The 14064-nt window shown below is 38.3% G+C and overlaps 1 protein-coding gene across 2 annotated transcripts in view; it reads right to left on the minus strand.

The window, feature by feature from the left end:
* The window catches only part of Zfpm2 (zinc finger protein, FOG family member 2), a 436511-nt gene that overhangs the window by 345713 nt on the left and 76734 nt on the right, over positions 1–14064 (minus strand). The window contains exon 2 of one of the 2 annotated variants that reach the window (XM_027431464.2): positions 2398–2556. The exons of the other annotated variant lie outside the window; for it this stretch is intronic. Coding sequence (XP_027287265.1) covers positions 2398–2556 — 159 coding nt within the window. The remainder of the gene's footprint in view (positions 1–2397; positions 2557–14064) is intronic. 2 annotated transcript variants of the gene reach the window in all.

The following is a 14064-nucleotide window of genomic DNA, read 5'->3' on the forward strand; positions in this document are numbered from 1 at the left end:
ACCAGTTTAACTGACTTCAAGGGGAATTCCCAGGATTCATAGTCGATGAGAGTAAAGAAGTGTAATTCTCTCCTATCACATAAGGCCACAGTAAAATGAAACAGTAATGTTAGCATTACTAGTGAAGGTATTACATGAAAATGACAGTTCTTATTTCCATGGATGACTTTTTTTTTTCAAACTGAACTTTAAGGGATTGTTTTATAATACGTATATTATATACCATTTAGTGCAATGTCTTGTGCTATTAAGTGTTTGTTATACATTTAAAATGCCTTAGGAATTCCCAAGTGTTTATCAAATAGTCACATCCATTAAATAACAATCATAATAATTGTAATTCAATGTTTCCCTCATTTCCCAAATGCCTATTACATTGAGTCCAGATTCTTGTTAGTGTAGAGGAATATATTGTCTCAAGGCCATAGGTACTATCTTCAGAAAACCATTTGCTCTAGTTCTATCTGCCTCCAAGAAATTACCTAAAGCTGTAGCTTTACCCAGCTCTTTTACTAAATATGAACCTTTAGTAGTGATGACCCCCAAATTAAAACTGCCTGTAACAATATCTACCATTTCTTAATTAATGCAATTTTTACTTTTATTTATTTTTAGTTACGTTACTAAAGATCTAACTCTATGTCTTAACTCTTTTAAGCATAAGAGCCCAAAGAGAGGAAGGGGCCAATGCCTCCCATCCCTTGTTTTTCTTCACTCTTTTTTTTAAATGATACTATAGCACATATTTATTTATAATAAACATCAAAATATCAATTTAATAGCAACAATAGTAAATAAGATGGTGTCAGAAGTAATTTCAAAACCAATATATGTCAGTTCCTCAGCAGGTGCATTGTTGAAACTACAGATCCTTCAGAGACAGACACAGAATCCAGAACATCTAAAGGAAGCATTAAATCAGCCTGACATCTGAGTCTATCAATACGACTGTTCTATACTTTATATTCTTATTTTCTGTCAGGCATGTTGTCCTGGAGACAGGCATCATGTCACAAGGTCATTGTTGGCTCTCTAGAAGATCCTTGTGAGATTGGAGGTCTGCTGAACAGAAGGACAAGGATGAGTTGGTTTCCTTAGTTTCTAAGACATTATCAACTGGGGGAATGTGATGCAGGAACTTTTAATACTATCTATAAATACACACATGTGACTGTAACGACAGGTATGTTAGCCATTTTTAAGCTATGATATCAGTGGTCTTGATTTTAGGCTGTTGAGACAGTCAACACACACTTAGGAGGCCACTTCGCCTCTTTCAACTGTCTAAAGCAATATACAGGTCTGTATGAAAATGGCATGCTTGCGCAGACATGGTACATACACAGATGTCGACAGGTGGAAACAGACGCATAGACTCAAAGCGTCTCAGCCAGTTTGCCATCTGGGATACGGTCATGCTAAATGAGCAGAAGCAGATGTTATAAACCTAGGAAGTGATTCCAACACTTATGACATGGTGTGCTGGTATAGGAGGAAAAGACAAAGAAGTTCTACCCCAGGGCAGACTAAACAAACTAGTAAAAATAAATAATAAAAAAAAATCACAGGAAACCATAAAGTTATTTTTAGAAGAAAGAGGAAATAAAATAGGGGGAAAAAAAAAGTCCAGGTTAGAAATCTACTGAGATTGGTCTCAGGTACTTTGTGTGTGTGTGTGTGTGTGTGTGTGTGTGTGTGTGTGTACAAAGAGGATCCACAGAGGAAAAGGACATGCACTTCTTTACCCAGCAATAGCCTAACAGGGATCAGTAGTGAAAGCCAACATCCACAATCCTCAGTTTTAAGAAAGAGTGAGCCAGACCTTAGGTTGGGTTGTTATCTGCACCTCAGTACCTATATTCAGTATGAGCACCATGCAAACGACTGGAGTGGAGTAACCACTTTTTGAAAGAAAGAGGAAGAAATTTGATAAACATCAAATATTTTACAGCTCCTTGGGAAAATAACAACAAAATTAACTCAGGGAATTTGCCAATCGGTAATAGAATATTTGAATATAAAAACGGATTAATATCAAAATGAAATAACTTGTTTGAACAACAAAAGAGCTTCTTATGTCCTAATCTTCCCATATTACAGATCATTGCATTGTATATCAGTCCTTTTTACTCCATCCTGGGGAGAAGGAGGAGGAGAAGGAAATGAAGAAGATGAGGAGACTAGGGGGAGGAGAAAGAGGAGGAAGAGGAGGAGGGGGAGGAGGAGAAGGAAAAGGAAAAGGAGGGGGAGGAGGAGGGGAGGAGGAAAAGGAGGAAGAAGAGGGAAGAAGAAGAAGAAGAAGAAGAAGAAGAAGAAGAAGAAGAAGAAGAAGAAGAAGAAGAAGAAGAAGAAGAAGACTTTACAAAACCACCAAAGTGGGCTCGCATCAAGGATTACCTTTGTTACAAAAGAAGTCCACTTCTTCACAGCTCAGATTTTCTGGCCCAAAGTCGGTAGGGAAGCTTTCCTCCAGTGGAAAGTCCCCTTTGGGGATGCCTTCTGCCTCCTCTGATGGGTACTCTTCGTCCTCATCCTCAATGGCATCTTCCAGCGGCCCTTGAAAAAGAATCAGGGACACTGTACCGAAAAAGTCCAAGGAAGGGAGCGAAATACATACCCTTTAAGTGGGGTCATTTTGATTACAGAAGTGAGGAAAGAGAACGCCAGTGTGTCCTCCCAAAGACACTCACACCACCTAAGGAACAGTAGGTAGGGGTTTATGGGAAGGGAATATGCTCAATGTATAATGAGTACATGTATGGACACTTACAAAATAAGTAAAGTTTTAAAAGTGGAGACACTGCCTTTGTTGAGAAGGCCAAGAAAGCCGGTGCCCCAGGAGACGACCCAAAGTGACTTGAGTCTCCACTCCATCCCCTGTCCCCCGCCCAGTGCCAAGCCTTGACCAGCAAACCTGTACTTGTTATGCCCAATTGTTAGAACTCACTCTCTGGCTAAGAGGCGCCGGTGTCTCTTACACCGTTGAACAATTTTACCTGCGATTTTTAATAAAGATTTACAGTAACTGAATACATTTTAATTGAACTGAGATTTTTAATAAAGTCTAGACTTTTAAAAATCCATCTTAAGAGTGGATTCCAAGAAAAGATTTCATTCTATGCGTTTGAGGCTCGAAGAAAAAATTACATATTTCTCTCCCTGGTGAAAGCAAAACCCTATTCACAATTAATTGAATTTTTTTTCTAAAATGAAAAGTAGGTTCCTAATGAAAAAATGTAATTTGTATTTATGTGATACTTTTTCAGGAATAAAAATACAACGTCTTTGGGAAGAATGAGAGTGGGGTGGACTACTTTAATGGACCTATTTTACTGAAAGAGAAGGCAGGGCTGCAGTTAGTTGTTCTGGGGCTCTGAAGTGAATGGCATGGGAAAACCATGCTGTTAAAGAAATAACTTAGCCGGCTCACTTTACTAAGTAGAAGCCTGCATTTACCCCCAAAGTAGTAGTATGGCGTTTTTGTTTTTGTTTTTGTTTTTCTTTAATGCAGAGCAATAACTATACTAATTGTCACTCTGTCACTGGTAAACACTTGCAGGATAAACACTTGCAGAATTAAGTTTTCACCTCTCTGTGTGTCTCTTGCTCCTTGCCTCTCCTCTCCTCTCCTCTCCTCTCCTCTCCTCTCCTCTCCTCTCCTCTCCTCTCCTCTCCTCTCCTCTCCCTCCTCTCCTCTCCTCCTCCCCTCCCCTCCACTCCTCTCCCCTCCCCTCCCCTGTCTGTCTGTCTCTCTCTGCCTCTGTCTCTTTAGAAATGTAGTAGAAAATTTTAGGATCAAAGCGAAGAAATCTTATCATTTTAAATGCTTCAATATTATCATTTTTATATCTGTGTAGACCAGCACGCCTACATCCAGTGGTGAGTTTGCTCAGGACTCAATCGACAAGACACATTTACCCGGATAGAATTAATTACATGCATTTAAATTAAGGGACACCCAAGCAACACTTTTCCTATAGAGATTGTCTGTCCTCTACAGAATTTATTTTTCCCTTATATAATTCAACAAGAAATGTTTATTCTTAACATTCTGGTGATTGTAACACTCCTTATCCTTAAATTGAAGAGTCAAGAATAAATAAATTCGTAGACCTCACATTAGTTTTTAAGCTGTTACTAGCAACTTCAAGTCTAACATCTATAATTTTAGAACGGTTATGTCAAATAACAAAACCTGCAAGCCATATATAAAATAGTAGCAAGATATCTCTCCTCCTCAGATGTGTTTGCTACGTTTATTAATACATTTATTAATGACTTATCTAATGAAGACACTAATGGATGACACATCCTTCTTATTATTTTCTTAACATTTAATTTAATGTTTGGTGGAAAAGGAAACATGTTAAAAATAATAATAATGAAAAAAGGTCTCATTAGTATTTGATGTAGGAGTTCCAGAGAGCTTTCTTATATGGTCTGTTGTGGGGCCAGCGTCCTTTCAGCTTTATAGACAGGAAAGCAACTCAGCTGGCAGAACTTTGTCACAAACCACTAAGGGAAGCTCTTGATTTTGGAAGTATGGCATTTTGCACACCCTTTCTTTAATATCATGTGTTACTGTGCAAACTAGCATATGGTCGTTGTAAACATTTTGTTTCAGAAACAAAACTCTAAAGTACAAGTAAATCGTGAACATGGAACTGTTAGCAAGTGGTTAGTCCATATTCCCCAGTTATTTTTCATGGGCACTTAACAAGTTCGCTTTACAACTATGTGTCTTGCTCTTCTGACTACTAAGAGTCAACCAAAGTATATGTTCCCCCTTCTGTTAAAATTAGTAGACCCCCCAAAACAAAATATCAGATTGCTCATATTCATTTTTATTGTAAATCCATATTGGATCAATTTGTAAAATAACTCATTTAATATCAGTTACAACTAAAATGACATTATGTAGTCTTTTCTGGAGCCATATTTTTCTTTGAAAATACACACTTTGAATTTTGCTTGCAGAAATAACATCCAATCATACAATAAATATTTGAATAGTTCATATATAAAATATGAAAAGCATAAAATCCTTCACACCTAGAGAACATGTATGCGTATTATTAAAAATAAAATTAACAATATATGCTTTCTTTTTAAAATTGAAGCAGATGTGATAAAACTTTTGCAAGATCTTTTATTCAAGATAATGTTACTGAATAATTAAAATACTGAATAGCAAATTGGCTCCGGTCATAAATTAAATTAAATTTTGAGAGTTGTATTAAAATCTTGCTCCTGTGATCGCATGAAAGAAACGCAAACCCTGCAACCCGGATTTATACTTAGGAAGCCTCAACCTCAGCTAACGTACTGTTGATTTTAAATAGGCACATGGATTTGAAATGTACAGTTCACTTTTGTTTCCAGGTTCATGAAAAACTTACAATTGATAAATCTACTGCATATCTATGAATTAAAATATGTTTTAGGTATCTCTTTGTGAGTCCAAGCATGGAACAGAGAAGGAGCTTTTTTTTTTGTGAGACCATTTGTTGGAAAGGTGTGAGAACTCAGTGCCGATATTTAGAATGAGACACAGGAAGATGATTAAATAGTCAATTTGCTTTCCTCCCAAAGTACATTCAGATTTATATGATGCACTGCACTTTCAAATGTGAAATTACTAGCGACTTCTTTAACCATCCAGTCAGAGGCTGAGGAGAAAGGTCTCTCTTAAAACGCAAAGTATTTATGTCTTAAGATCTCACTCTCCTCTCGGCACTATTTCTTTAACAGAAAACATCACAGACAATTGGTGGCCAGAAACTAACATTTTAAGAGGGTAAATAAGAGACACTTGAAACCCCAGTATAATTAATAGCACCAATGAAGGAAGGAATAGAGGGACCTCTGGGTATGGATTAGTGGGCAGAGAGTCCACTTCAGGAAAATCACCACACGTAATTTGACACAAATAATATCTCCTCAGAAAAGGCTCACAACCAAGCTCCATGTGCCCTCATGGAGAAAATTACTTCTGATTGGGACCACTTGGCAGGCAAGTTGTGAGGAAATCTGAATTTCAGCTCTTCCATTGTGTCCGATTTACAGATATCCAAACCCTCTCGCCAGAATTAATAGTCTTGGTGTTTATAAACAACGTTTACCTGATTTTAAAATACTGGGAAAAAAATAGCTATAAATCCTAAAACTATCATGACAGTGGCACCAAAGTAAAGCCCACCATGCTCCTAATTGTCTCGGAGAATAAATGAACGGGCCTGGGTGGAAGGTATTGGTTCTGTTTTTAGGGCAGAGAAAGAATTGTGTACCCGGGGCCCATTTGAAGTGGTCATGGCTACCTTTGTGTTCCAGAAATAATGGAAAAGAAAGGTCCAGGAGATTCATCAAGATTCACAGAACTCGGTGGTACTAAACGGCCCAGTGCCTCGGCTGCATGGCAAAGCCCAGCCTAGTGTGGGTCTGTCCTGGAATTTGTCATATAGCAATGACTTGAAAGACTTAAAGTTGTAAAGGGACACATGAGATGCTAAAGATTAAGTCACTCTGTCCTCTACCCTTGGTGAGTGAAATGTAAGGTAACAAATTGTACATATATGGCTATGAAGCATTTAGGGGGGAGTTAAACCCCCCCCCAGGTGAAGGAGTTTTTGAGAAATGGTCACTACAATTTCAGGGGGCTAAAGAAATTCTCCCAAGCATATCCATAGCAACTGAAGTCAGAGCTGGAAGCGGACAAAGAAAATTTGAGGGTAATATATAAATGACGTGCAAAATACGGAAAGAAGATTAAAATTAGCAAGCGCCTAAGGAATTTCAGGAGAGTGGTGATCAGCAAATCAAAATCAAAATCAAACTCATGTGTCTTTACATACATGATTTTGCTCTGTAACTTTCTACCTTGTCAGTCTATTATAAACAGGGAAACCCTCCCCTAAATGTCAAAATGTCTCTATTTAGATAATTCAGACTGATTCAGAATAAGGGCACCAACAAAAGAAATTCCGTTCTGCAGAAATTAACATACAATGTCATGGATGGAGAAGGGAGAGAAACGTCGAATTCTATGGTTTGAATTCAATAACCCTCATATGAAATCTTTCCCTTTGAACAGCCATTGGCATTAATCTATTATATATTGTCTTGGTGTGATTTTTGCATGCATTCTGATTAAAATGAAGCACTGTCAAAGGAAAACTACAGAGAACATTCGATCCCTTCCACTCATTAATATTCTAAGCATTCTACAGGCTGCACAAGGCTAGCCACCTAGTCAAATGAGATTGCTTCCAAATACTGGGCAGCCCTGATTACAACTGACAGGTGGGAAGAAAGTCATATTAGAATATTATCATTCCCAATAATTACAATAATCCATCACAGCGTGCTCACAAATTCTGGTCATTGAGTTTTTCCCTGAAACACACACACAAATATTCCCAGACCTTTTCATTCCAGTTGTTTTTGTTTTGTTTTTAATATAGACCGCTTTTCACTCTTTCCACTAGTATCAGATAGACAGTTAAAACTTAAGACTTTATCACAAACTTTGTTACTTGTGCCCACACAGAACGAGGCAACTACACTAATGGAATAAATTTTTCAAAAATGTTAACTAATTAAGGAAAAAGGAAAACGGTGAGGCTCTGTCCAAATTGCTTACTTCTGTGTCATGCCCCATTCAAAATTCCTTTGTAACAGACGCATTCAGATAACACAGTAAGAAGATGTATAAATATGCATGCATACATACATAAGCACACACACAGTTATACACAAATGCACACACAGACAGACATATACATATAGACACACACACACATACCCACACACAGACCCACACACAGGCACACACACAGGAGCATCAATAGGGACTTCCAAAAATCACACTGTAAACAACATATACCCTGCCTGAATTGCTACGTGACAATTTGACTCCATTTGCCTGGTGACGTTCCTTTGCAAATTTACAAACACACAAAAACCAAAGGTGTAGATTCAGATTGACATTTAAGCTCTAAAGACACAAGCATGTTAAAAAACGCCACGTACTTCCATTAACACATGGTAGCAATTATAAGACAACTTTTCATTCCAAACTAATTTACATTTCTCTCTAAGTGATGAAATGAACCAGTGGGCTGATATTAGTGGGCTGGTATTATCTGTCTTGCTATCTAACTACCTATATCTTACCTTGAGTTTCTTTGTTCATTTCAAAGGTAATATTCATAACACACAAAATATAAAGCCCGTCTAATGGAAAACAGTAATATGTAGGATAACTGGGTCGTTCAATTAGATGTTGGAGCAAAAAAGCCTTCGACTATAAAAAGTTGAATCTCTGAAAAAGTGCCCCTCTTTTTAAAGCAGGTATTTTTTTTTTTTTATTCTTACATAGTCGTGGATGTATTTTGTGGCTCTCAGAGGGTTCAGCTGTTGTATTCAGACATTCTTGGGAATCGTCATTAACCTGGGGACATGCTGCAAAAGGCCCCTCCTTGGTGCCTATCACATTTGTCTCATGTATATCCCACAGAGTCGTTTAATGAGAAGGGACAGGAAAGAGGAATGCTCTTTGGACAGTGCAGATCCATCCTAACTCATGTAATTGAGCTTAACAGCAAGAATAAAACCTTATTTCTGTAGTCTAAAAAAAAAAAAAAGGGTGCTTTGGGAGGACAGGCTGTTTCTGCCGTCACCCACTTTCAACAATAGTGGCATCAGGGGATCTGGTGGGAAAGAAACAGTTTTATTAATTTTTCTCCTTATCTACCAGAAGAATGTTGATTTTTTTTCCCCTCCCATTTACATTTGTTGCCTGCAGGTAGCAGACGGGAGAATCGTATAGTTGAAATTTTTCTTTTTTCATTAATTTCTTTCCATGTGTTATTTCTTATATATAATTGATTTGGGGCTTTGCTCATAGCTGTGCATCTTCTTAAGAAACATATCTGTACCAACTGCTGCCACTCAATCAAAAAAAAGTTAAAGGAAATTACCTGAGTTTTGTTAAGTTTATTAAAAATGAGATCTGTGGATATTTAAGTTGAGTTTTAAGAATGTTAATACACAAAAGACATTAGATAATTTCTCATGGGACTTTCCAGTTGACCACATAGCACTCTGAAATGAAGGGAGAAGGGGCCAGTTCTTATTTAAATTGTTTCTTTGTGGGGGAGAGTGTCCTTTTCATCTTAAGTAAAATGGAGTAAGATTTTCCTATGAAACCTGTGCTTTTTTTTTTTTATAGAAGATGGTACTAACAATTTTATATCTAAACCCCCCAAACAACTCAAATTGTTACATGTCACTTCTTTGAAATGCCTGCTTCTGGAACATGCAACTAACTGAATAGTAGTAACAAACAATTTTTTTCTTAGAATATATCCAAACTTTGCACATGGCATTCATCTTGTAGATTCAACTGGTATTGCAAGGGAAATAGAGAAGAAACACAGACATCTGAACAAGAGTCCTTAATGACTAATTTACTCGAGGGAAGTAAGTCAGGCAGTAGAAAATCTACTTTATTAGTAAACACCTTGTGCACTCACCCAGCAAGTTTTGACAGGAATGGGCCTGGTATTCAAATATTTTGTAATCAGACCTTGGTCTGGAGCCCCATAAAGCTAGCCCCAATTTAATAGAAGCTGGTGAGCGTCATGAAAAATATGACACCTTATATTTTAGGTGAAATGATGAGTCCCCTCCCTTCTATGCATTCCAAGACCCTTGGTGGATCCCTAAGTTTATCCTAACCTACACGGCTATGTTAAACTTTACATAATAAACCATGTAAACACTATACACAAATAAAATAAACTGCATAAGATATTATAACAATATAAAGCTTGGTTTCATGGCATGTTCTTATTTCAACACTTGGAAGGTGGACTGGGAATTCAAGGTTAGCCTGGGTTTTAAAACAAGACCTCATTAAAAAAATAACAATTAAAAATAAGATAATTATAGTAACATATTATAACAAAGTTATTGGTTTGGGGGGATTTGGTGTTTGTAGGGTTTTTTTTCTGTTTATTTTGTGTGGCATGTGTGTTGGTATGTCCAGTGTGTGTATGTGTGTGTGTGTATGTGTGTGTGTGTGTGTGTGTTGTATGTTTAAGTGGTGTGTGTTTGGATATGTATATGTGTGTGAAGTGTATGTGTGTATTTATGTGTGCTTGATGTGTGTGGTGTAGTATGTATTGTAGTGTGTTTGCATGTGTGTGGTATGTGTAGGTGAGCTTGTGTGTGTTGTGTGTGGTATATACAGGTATGTATGTGGTGTGTACGTATGTGTTAAGTGCTTTTGTGTGATATGCGTGTGTTATGTGTGTGTGGTGTATGTGTGTGTGTTTATTTGTATGTGGCATGTTTAGGCATGTGTGAGTGGTGTACATTTGTGGGGTGTGTGTGTGTGTGTGTGTTTCTGGGGATGGAACAAGTCTCTCAAACATGCTTAGTGAGTGCTCTACCTCTGAGCTACATCCCATTCTGAAGTTTTCACTTAATGTCTACAGTCCCACCCCGGCAGTAAGTGCAAAGTACAGATGGCATTGCACATAGCCTAGTCCTCTTCATGAGACTTCCCAACATTTACTCAACACTCTCGGTTCATTTCGCTAACAATATTTAGGGTGCTGCAAATGGCAAGTATTGTATTAGGTCCTGGGATCACAGCAAGATACAAAATGAGAGGAGCGTACCCTAAAGGGAGAGAATAGCTTCCATTCAAAAGACAAACATGGGCATGCCAGGTAAGAGGCTGAATAGAACAGAACAAAACTCTCCATTGCAGCGTGCAGAGGGAAAAGGAGGTTCTTCTATAACATAGTAAATTATGTACGCTTGGGCATTTCCTTATCTTCTCTGTTATAGTTCTACCATATCCACATTTTCAACTGGAGGCAGCAGGTCTGGAGCTCTGCATTGTGTCTGCGAGCCTCAAACACTCATTCAGCTAATGATTCCTCGGCTGGATTTAATTGTAATACAATTGAGAAACCAATGGTGAAGTGATAGCACTGGAGATGTAGAAAATGAGTATAAATGCCTTAAAGTAGATTTCTCACAGCATACTCGCACATGCATAGGTCTAAGGACGTATTTTCTTGTTATTATTTATAATCTTGGAGTTAGTTATCATAAATGACTGGATGCAATCCGTTTTTCTTTCCTTGTTTTCCCTCTCACAGCCCGAAAGAGACTTGCAGGAGTGTGTGAACTCAGGAATGATGGGGCTTTCTTAAGTTGGAGATGCTTCCATGAAACTTCACACATTACCATGACATGTAATACACTGCATTAGAATTTTTGTTTGTTTGTTTGTTTTTCGAGACAGGGTTTCTCTGTGTCGCTTTGGAGCCTATCCTGACACTCGCTCTGAAGAACAGGCTGGCCTCGAACTCACAGAGATACACCTACCTCTGCCTCCCAAGTGCTGGGATTAAAGGCGTGCACCAACAACGCCCGGCCTGAATTAGATTTTTAACATTTACAGGACAGCGGATGGATGAAAGCATTAGATAATCCCACAAAACCTTTTGAACATCTGTGTCCTATGAATATTTACACCTGGTCTAATCAAAATTTGTAATTTTACAAACTTCTAAAAGAAAACTCATCGGTACATTCCTTAGGAGTTTCAAGTCAGCAGTAAAATACATCTACTATTCTTTTATAACAAGCAAAAGGCCTCAAAAGAAATGTATTTATAAAAATGTACCAGTGAGCGATGCCCTGTAAGGTTTTACCACACAGCTAAATCTGTAAAAGTAGTTTTAAGAATGATTTTCTAAGTAAAGGCAAATGGGGAAAATGTAGGCACCACAGTCTCTCATACCAGACTAGAGTTATATCCTCTTTCTTAGTAGAGTAAATCAATTATAATGTACACGCTGATTTTGTTTAGCATAGATAACAAAAATATGGCTAAAAAGGGATTGTAAACAAGGAGTACTGGTTATCAACTTTATTAAACACTTTATTATGCCAACATCAATTAAGGATGGCCTTTAAAAAGATCTGCCCCAAATCATACTTATCATACTCTACAGAGTGAGAAGGTTGAATTTATGTATTTAAGAGGCTGTGTGTGTGTGTGTGTGTGTGTGTGTGTGTGTGTGTGTGTGTGTGATAATAACTGATGAAAAAGAGGTCATAATTTGAAAGAAAGGGAGTTCATGAGAGGTGTTGATGGGAGGAGAGGAAAGGGGGAAGTGATGTAATTATATTAATTTCAAAAATTATTACACAAAAGATCTACCATGCTTTTATCTCTTGAGAAGCAATAGGGGTGTGTTCAGAACACAAAAAAGAAAACATCAATTCATTGCACGGACTTTGAGGAAACAGAGCTAGAGAAGAAAAACCAATTCACATACATGTATCAAGAATATGATGTATGATCAATATATAACTGTTTTTCTTCTTAATTTTTTGGTTTCCTTCTTGATCAATAAAATTTGAATGTGACCTAATTCTCACCTTTTAATAACACCTCTTCTGGCCGGCTCTGTCCAAGCAATTCTTTGCCTGTGTAATTGGCTACTGAGTGAACCTTCTGGTAAAGTTAATAAATTATTAATATGTGCTTGAAATGATGCCTGAGGTTTGGGCCAATATGTAACTGATGATGTGCAAACCTTGGCTCTCCAAGAGCAAGCAGCTCACCAGCGGCGGCATTAGAGTCATCTAGAAACTTGCCACAGTTTCAAACTTGTTAAATTTCGCCCCTTGTCGCCTGGTCCCAGAACCTTCAGGAGTGTGACCACAAATCTGTTTTAATCAGCCATATGGTAACCGTGATGAATGTTCAAACTTGAGAACTGTGCTGGAATACAAAGGCTAGCCTGGAGTTATTATGTAACAATATAGGTTGTATTATCCATATCATTCGTAATAAACAATATAACAACTTGGTTTGAGACAGGCTTCTGCTTCAGCCTCAGCCAGACACTTTGACCACCGCAGCTAAGAATCTAACAAACTCAGACCTCTCAGCAGCAGAGCTACTCAACTCTGTGATGCAACCAACACACCGAACAGGTTCACTGACTCAATGCTGGGGCATTGTTCTCTCAGTATAGAGTCCAGCAAGGGGCCAAATAGCATCTGATGAACTAATGCTGGGATAGCACGGAATAGGCTGTAGCCACTTCAGGCTCACCCCCCTGTGATTTCTCCATCTGCTTCAGGAGTACTGGAGAATGTAAAGTGTAAAAGACGTGATTTCAGAGCGGAATCCTCCACCACTTCCCAACTCCCCTCACACGTCTGGCTCTGGGGTGAAAACAAAGAGAGCAACAGCAGCAATCTCAGATTTTAACATTACACTCTTAAGAGTTGCTTAGAGTAAAAGCTTCTTAAAGCCAAATGTACTCTCAGCCTCCTGCTTGGTTGGCCTAGCATTTTGGAAGTTGTGAGGAGTCTTCCGCCATGACAGGCAGAGCCTACCAGCCAATAAAAGAGGACCTGGGCAGCAAGGAGACCTGGGCAGATCAAACCCACTTTCCGTTGCTCACCATCCATCACTTCAAGCCCTTATCGAGAACAGAGTGCTGCACAAACCAAGCTAGGCCGGTGGGATTTTGGAGCTCGGCATCATGGCCAGCTTGCACTGGAAACCCACACATGCAACTCACCCAACAGCATGTTGTAGCACTACCACCTTGGACCAGAAATTCAAGGTGAGGGTAAAGACAGAACTAGGCTCCAGTTTTCACAAGTGGGATGGCTTCCTAAAGTCTGGAAAGCTGCCCATTTAGCCCTGTTTGCATCTGACACAGAAAATAATGATGGATCTTCTCTCTAAACCTGTACCATCCTGCACAAAGAGACAGGGAGGAAAAAAAAAATCTGCTTCACAAAAAACAAAGCATTGCTGTAGATCCCACATACTGGCTGCAGGAGAAATGTTTTAAGTCTCTGCCGGCTTCCCCCAGTTTAAGTGTTATTTTCCAAATTTCTTTTCTTTCCTGGTGAATTGCTTTCATCATTGGAGTACTACAAAAAAAAAAAAAAAAAAAAAAAAAAAAACCACCACCACCAACAACAAAAAACCTCCGACAGAAAGAACTTACCTAA

The sequence above is a fragment of the Cricetulus griseus genome, chromosome 10 (genome assembly GCF_003668045.3).
Source record: "Cricetulus griseus strain 17A/GY chromosome 10, alternate assembly CriGri-PICRH-1.0, whole genome shotgun sequence".
Classification (NCBI taxonomy): Eukaryota; Metazoa; Chordata; class Mammalia; order Rodentia; family Cricetidae; genus Cricetulus; species Cricetulus griseus.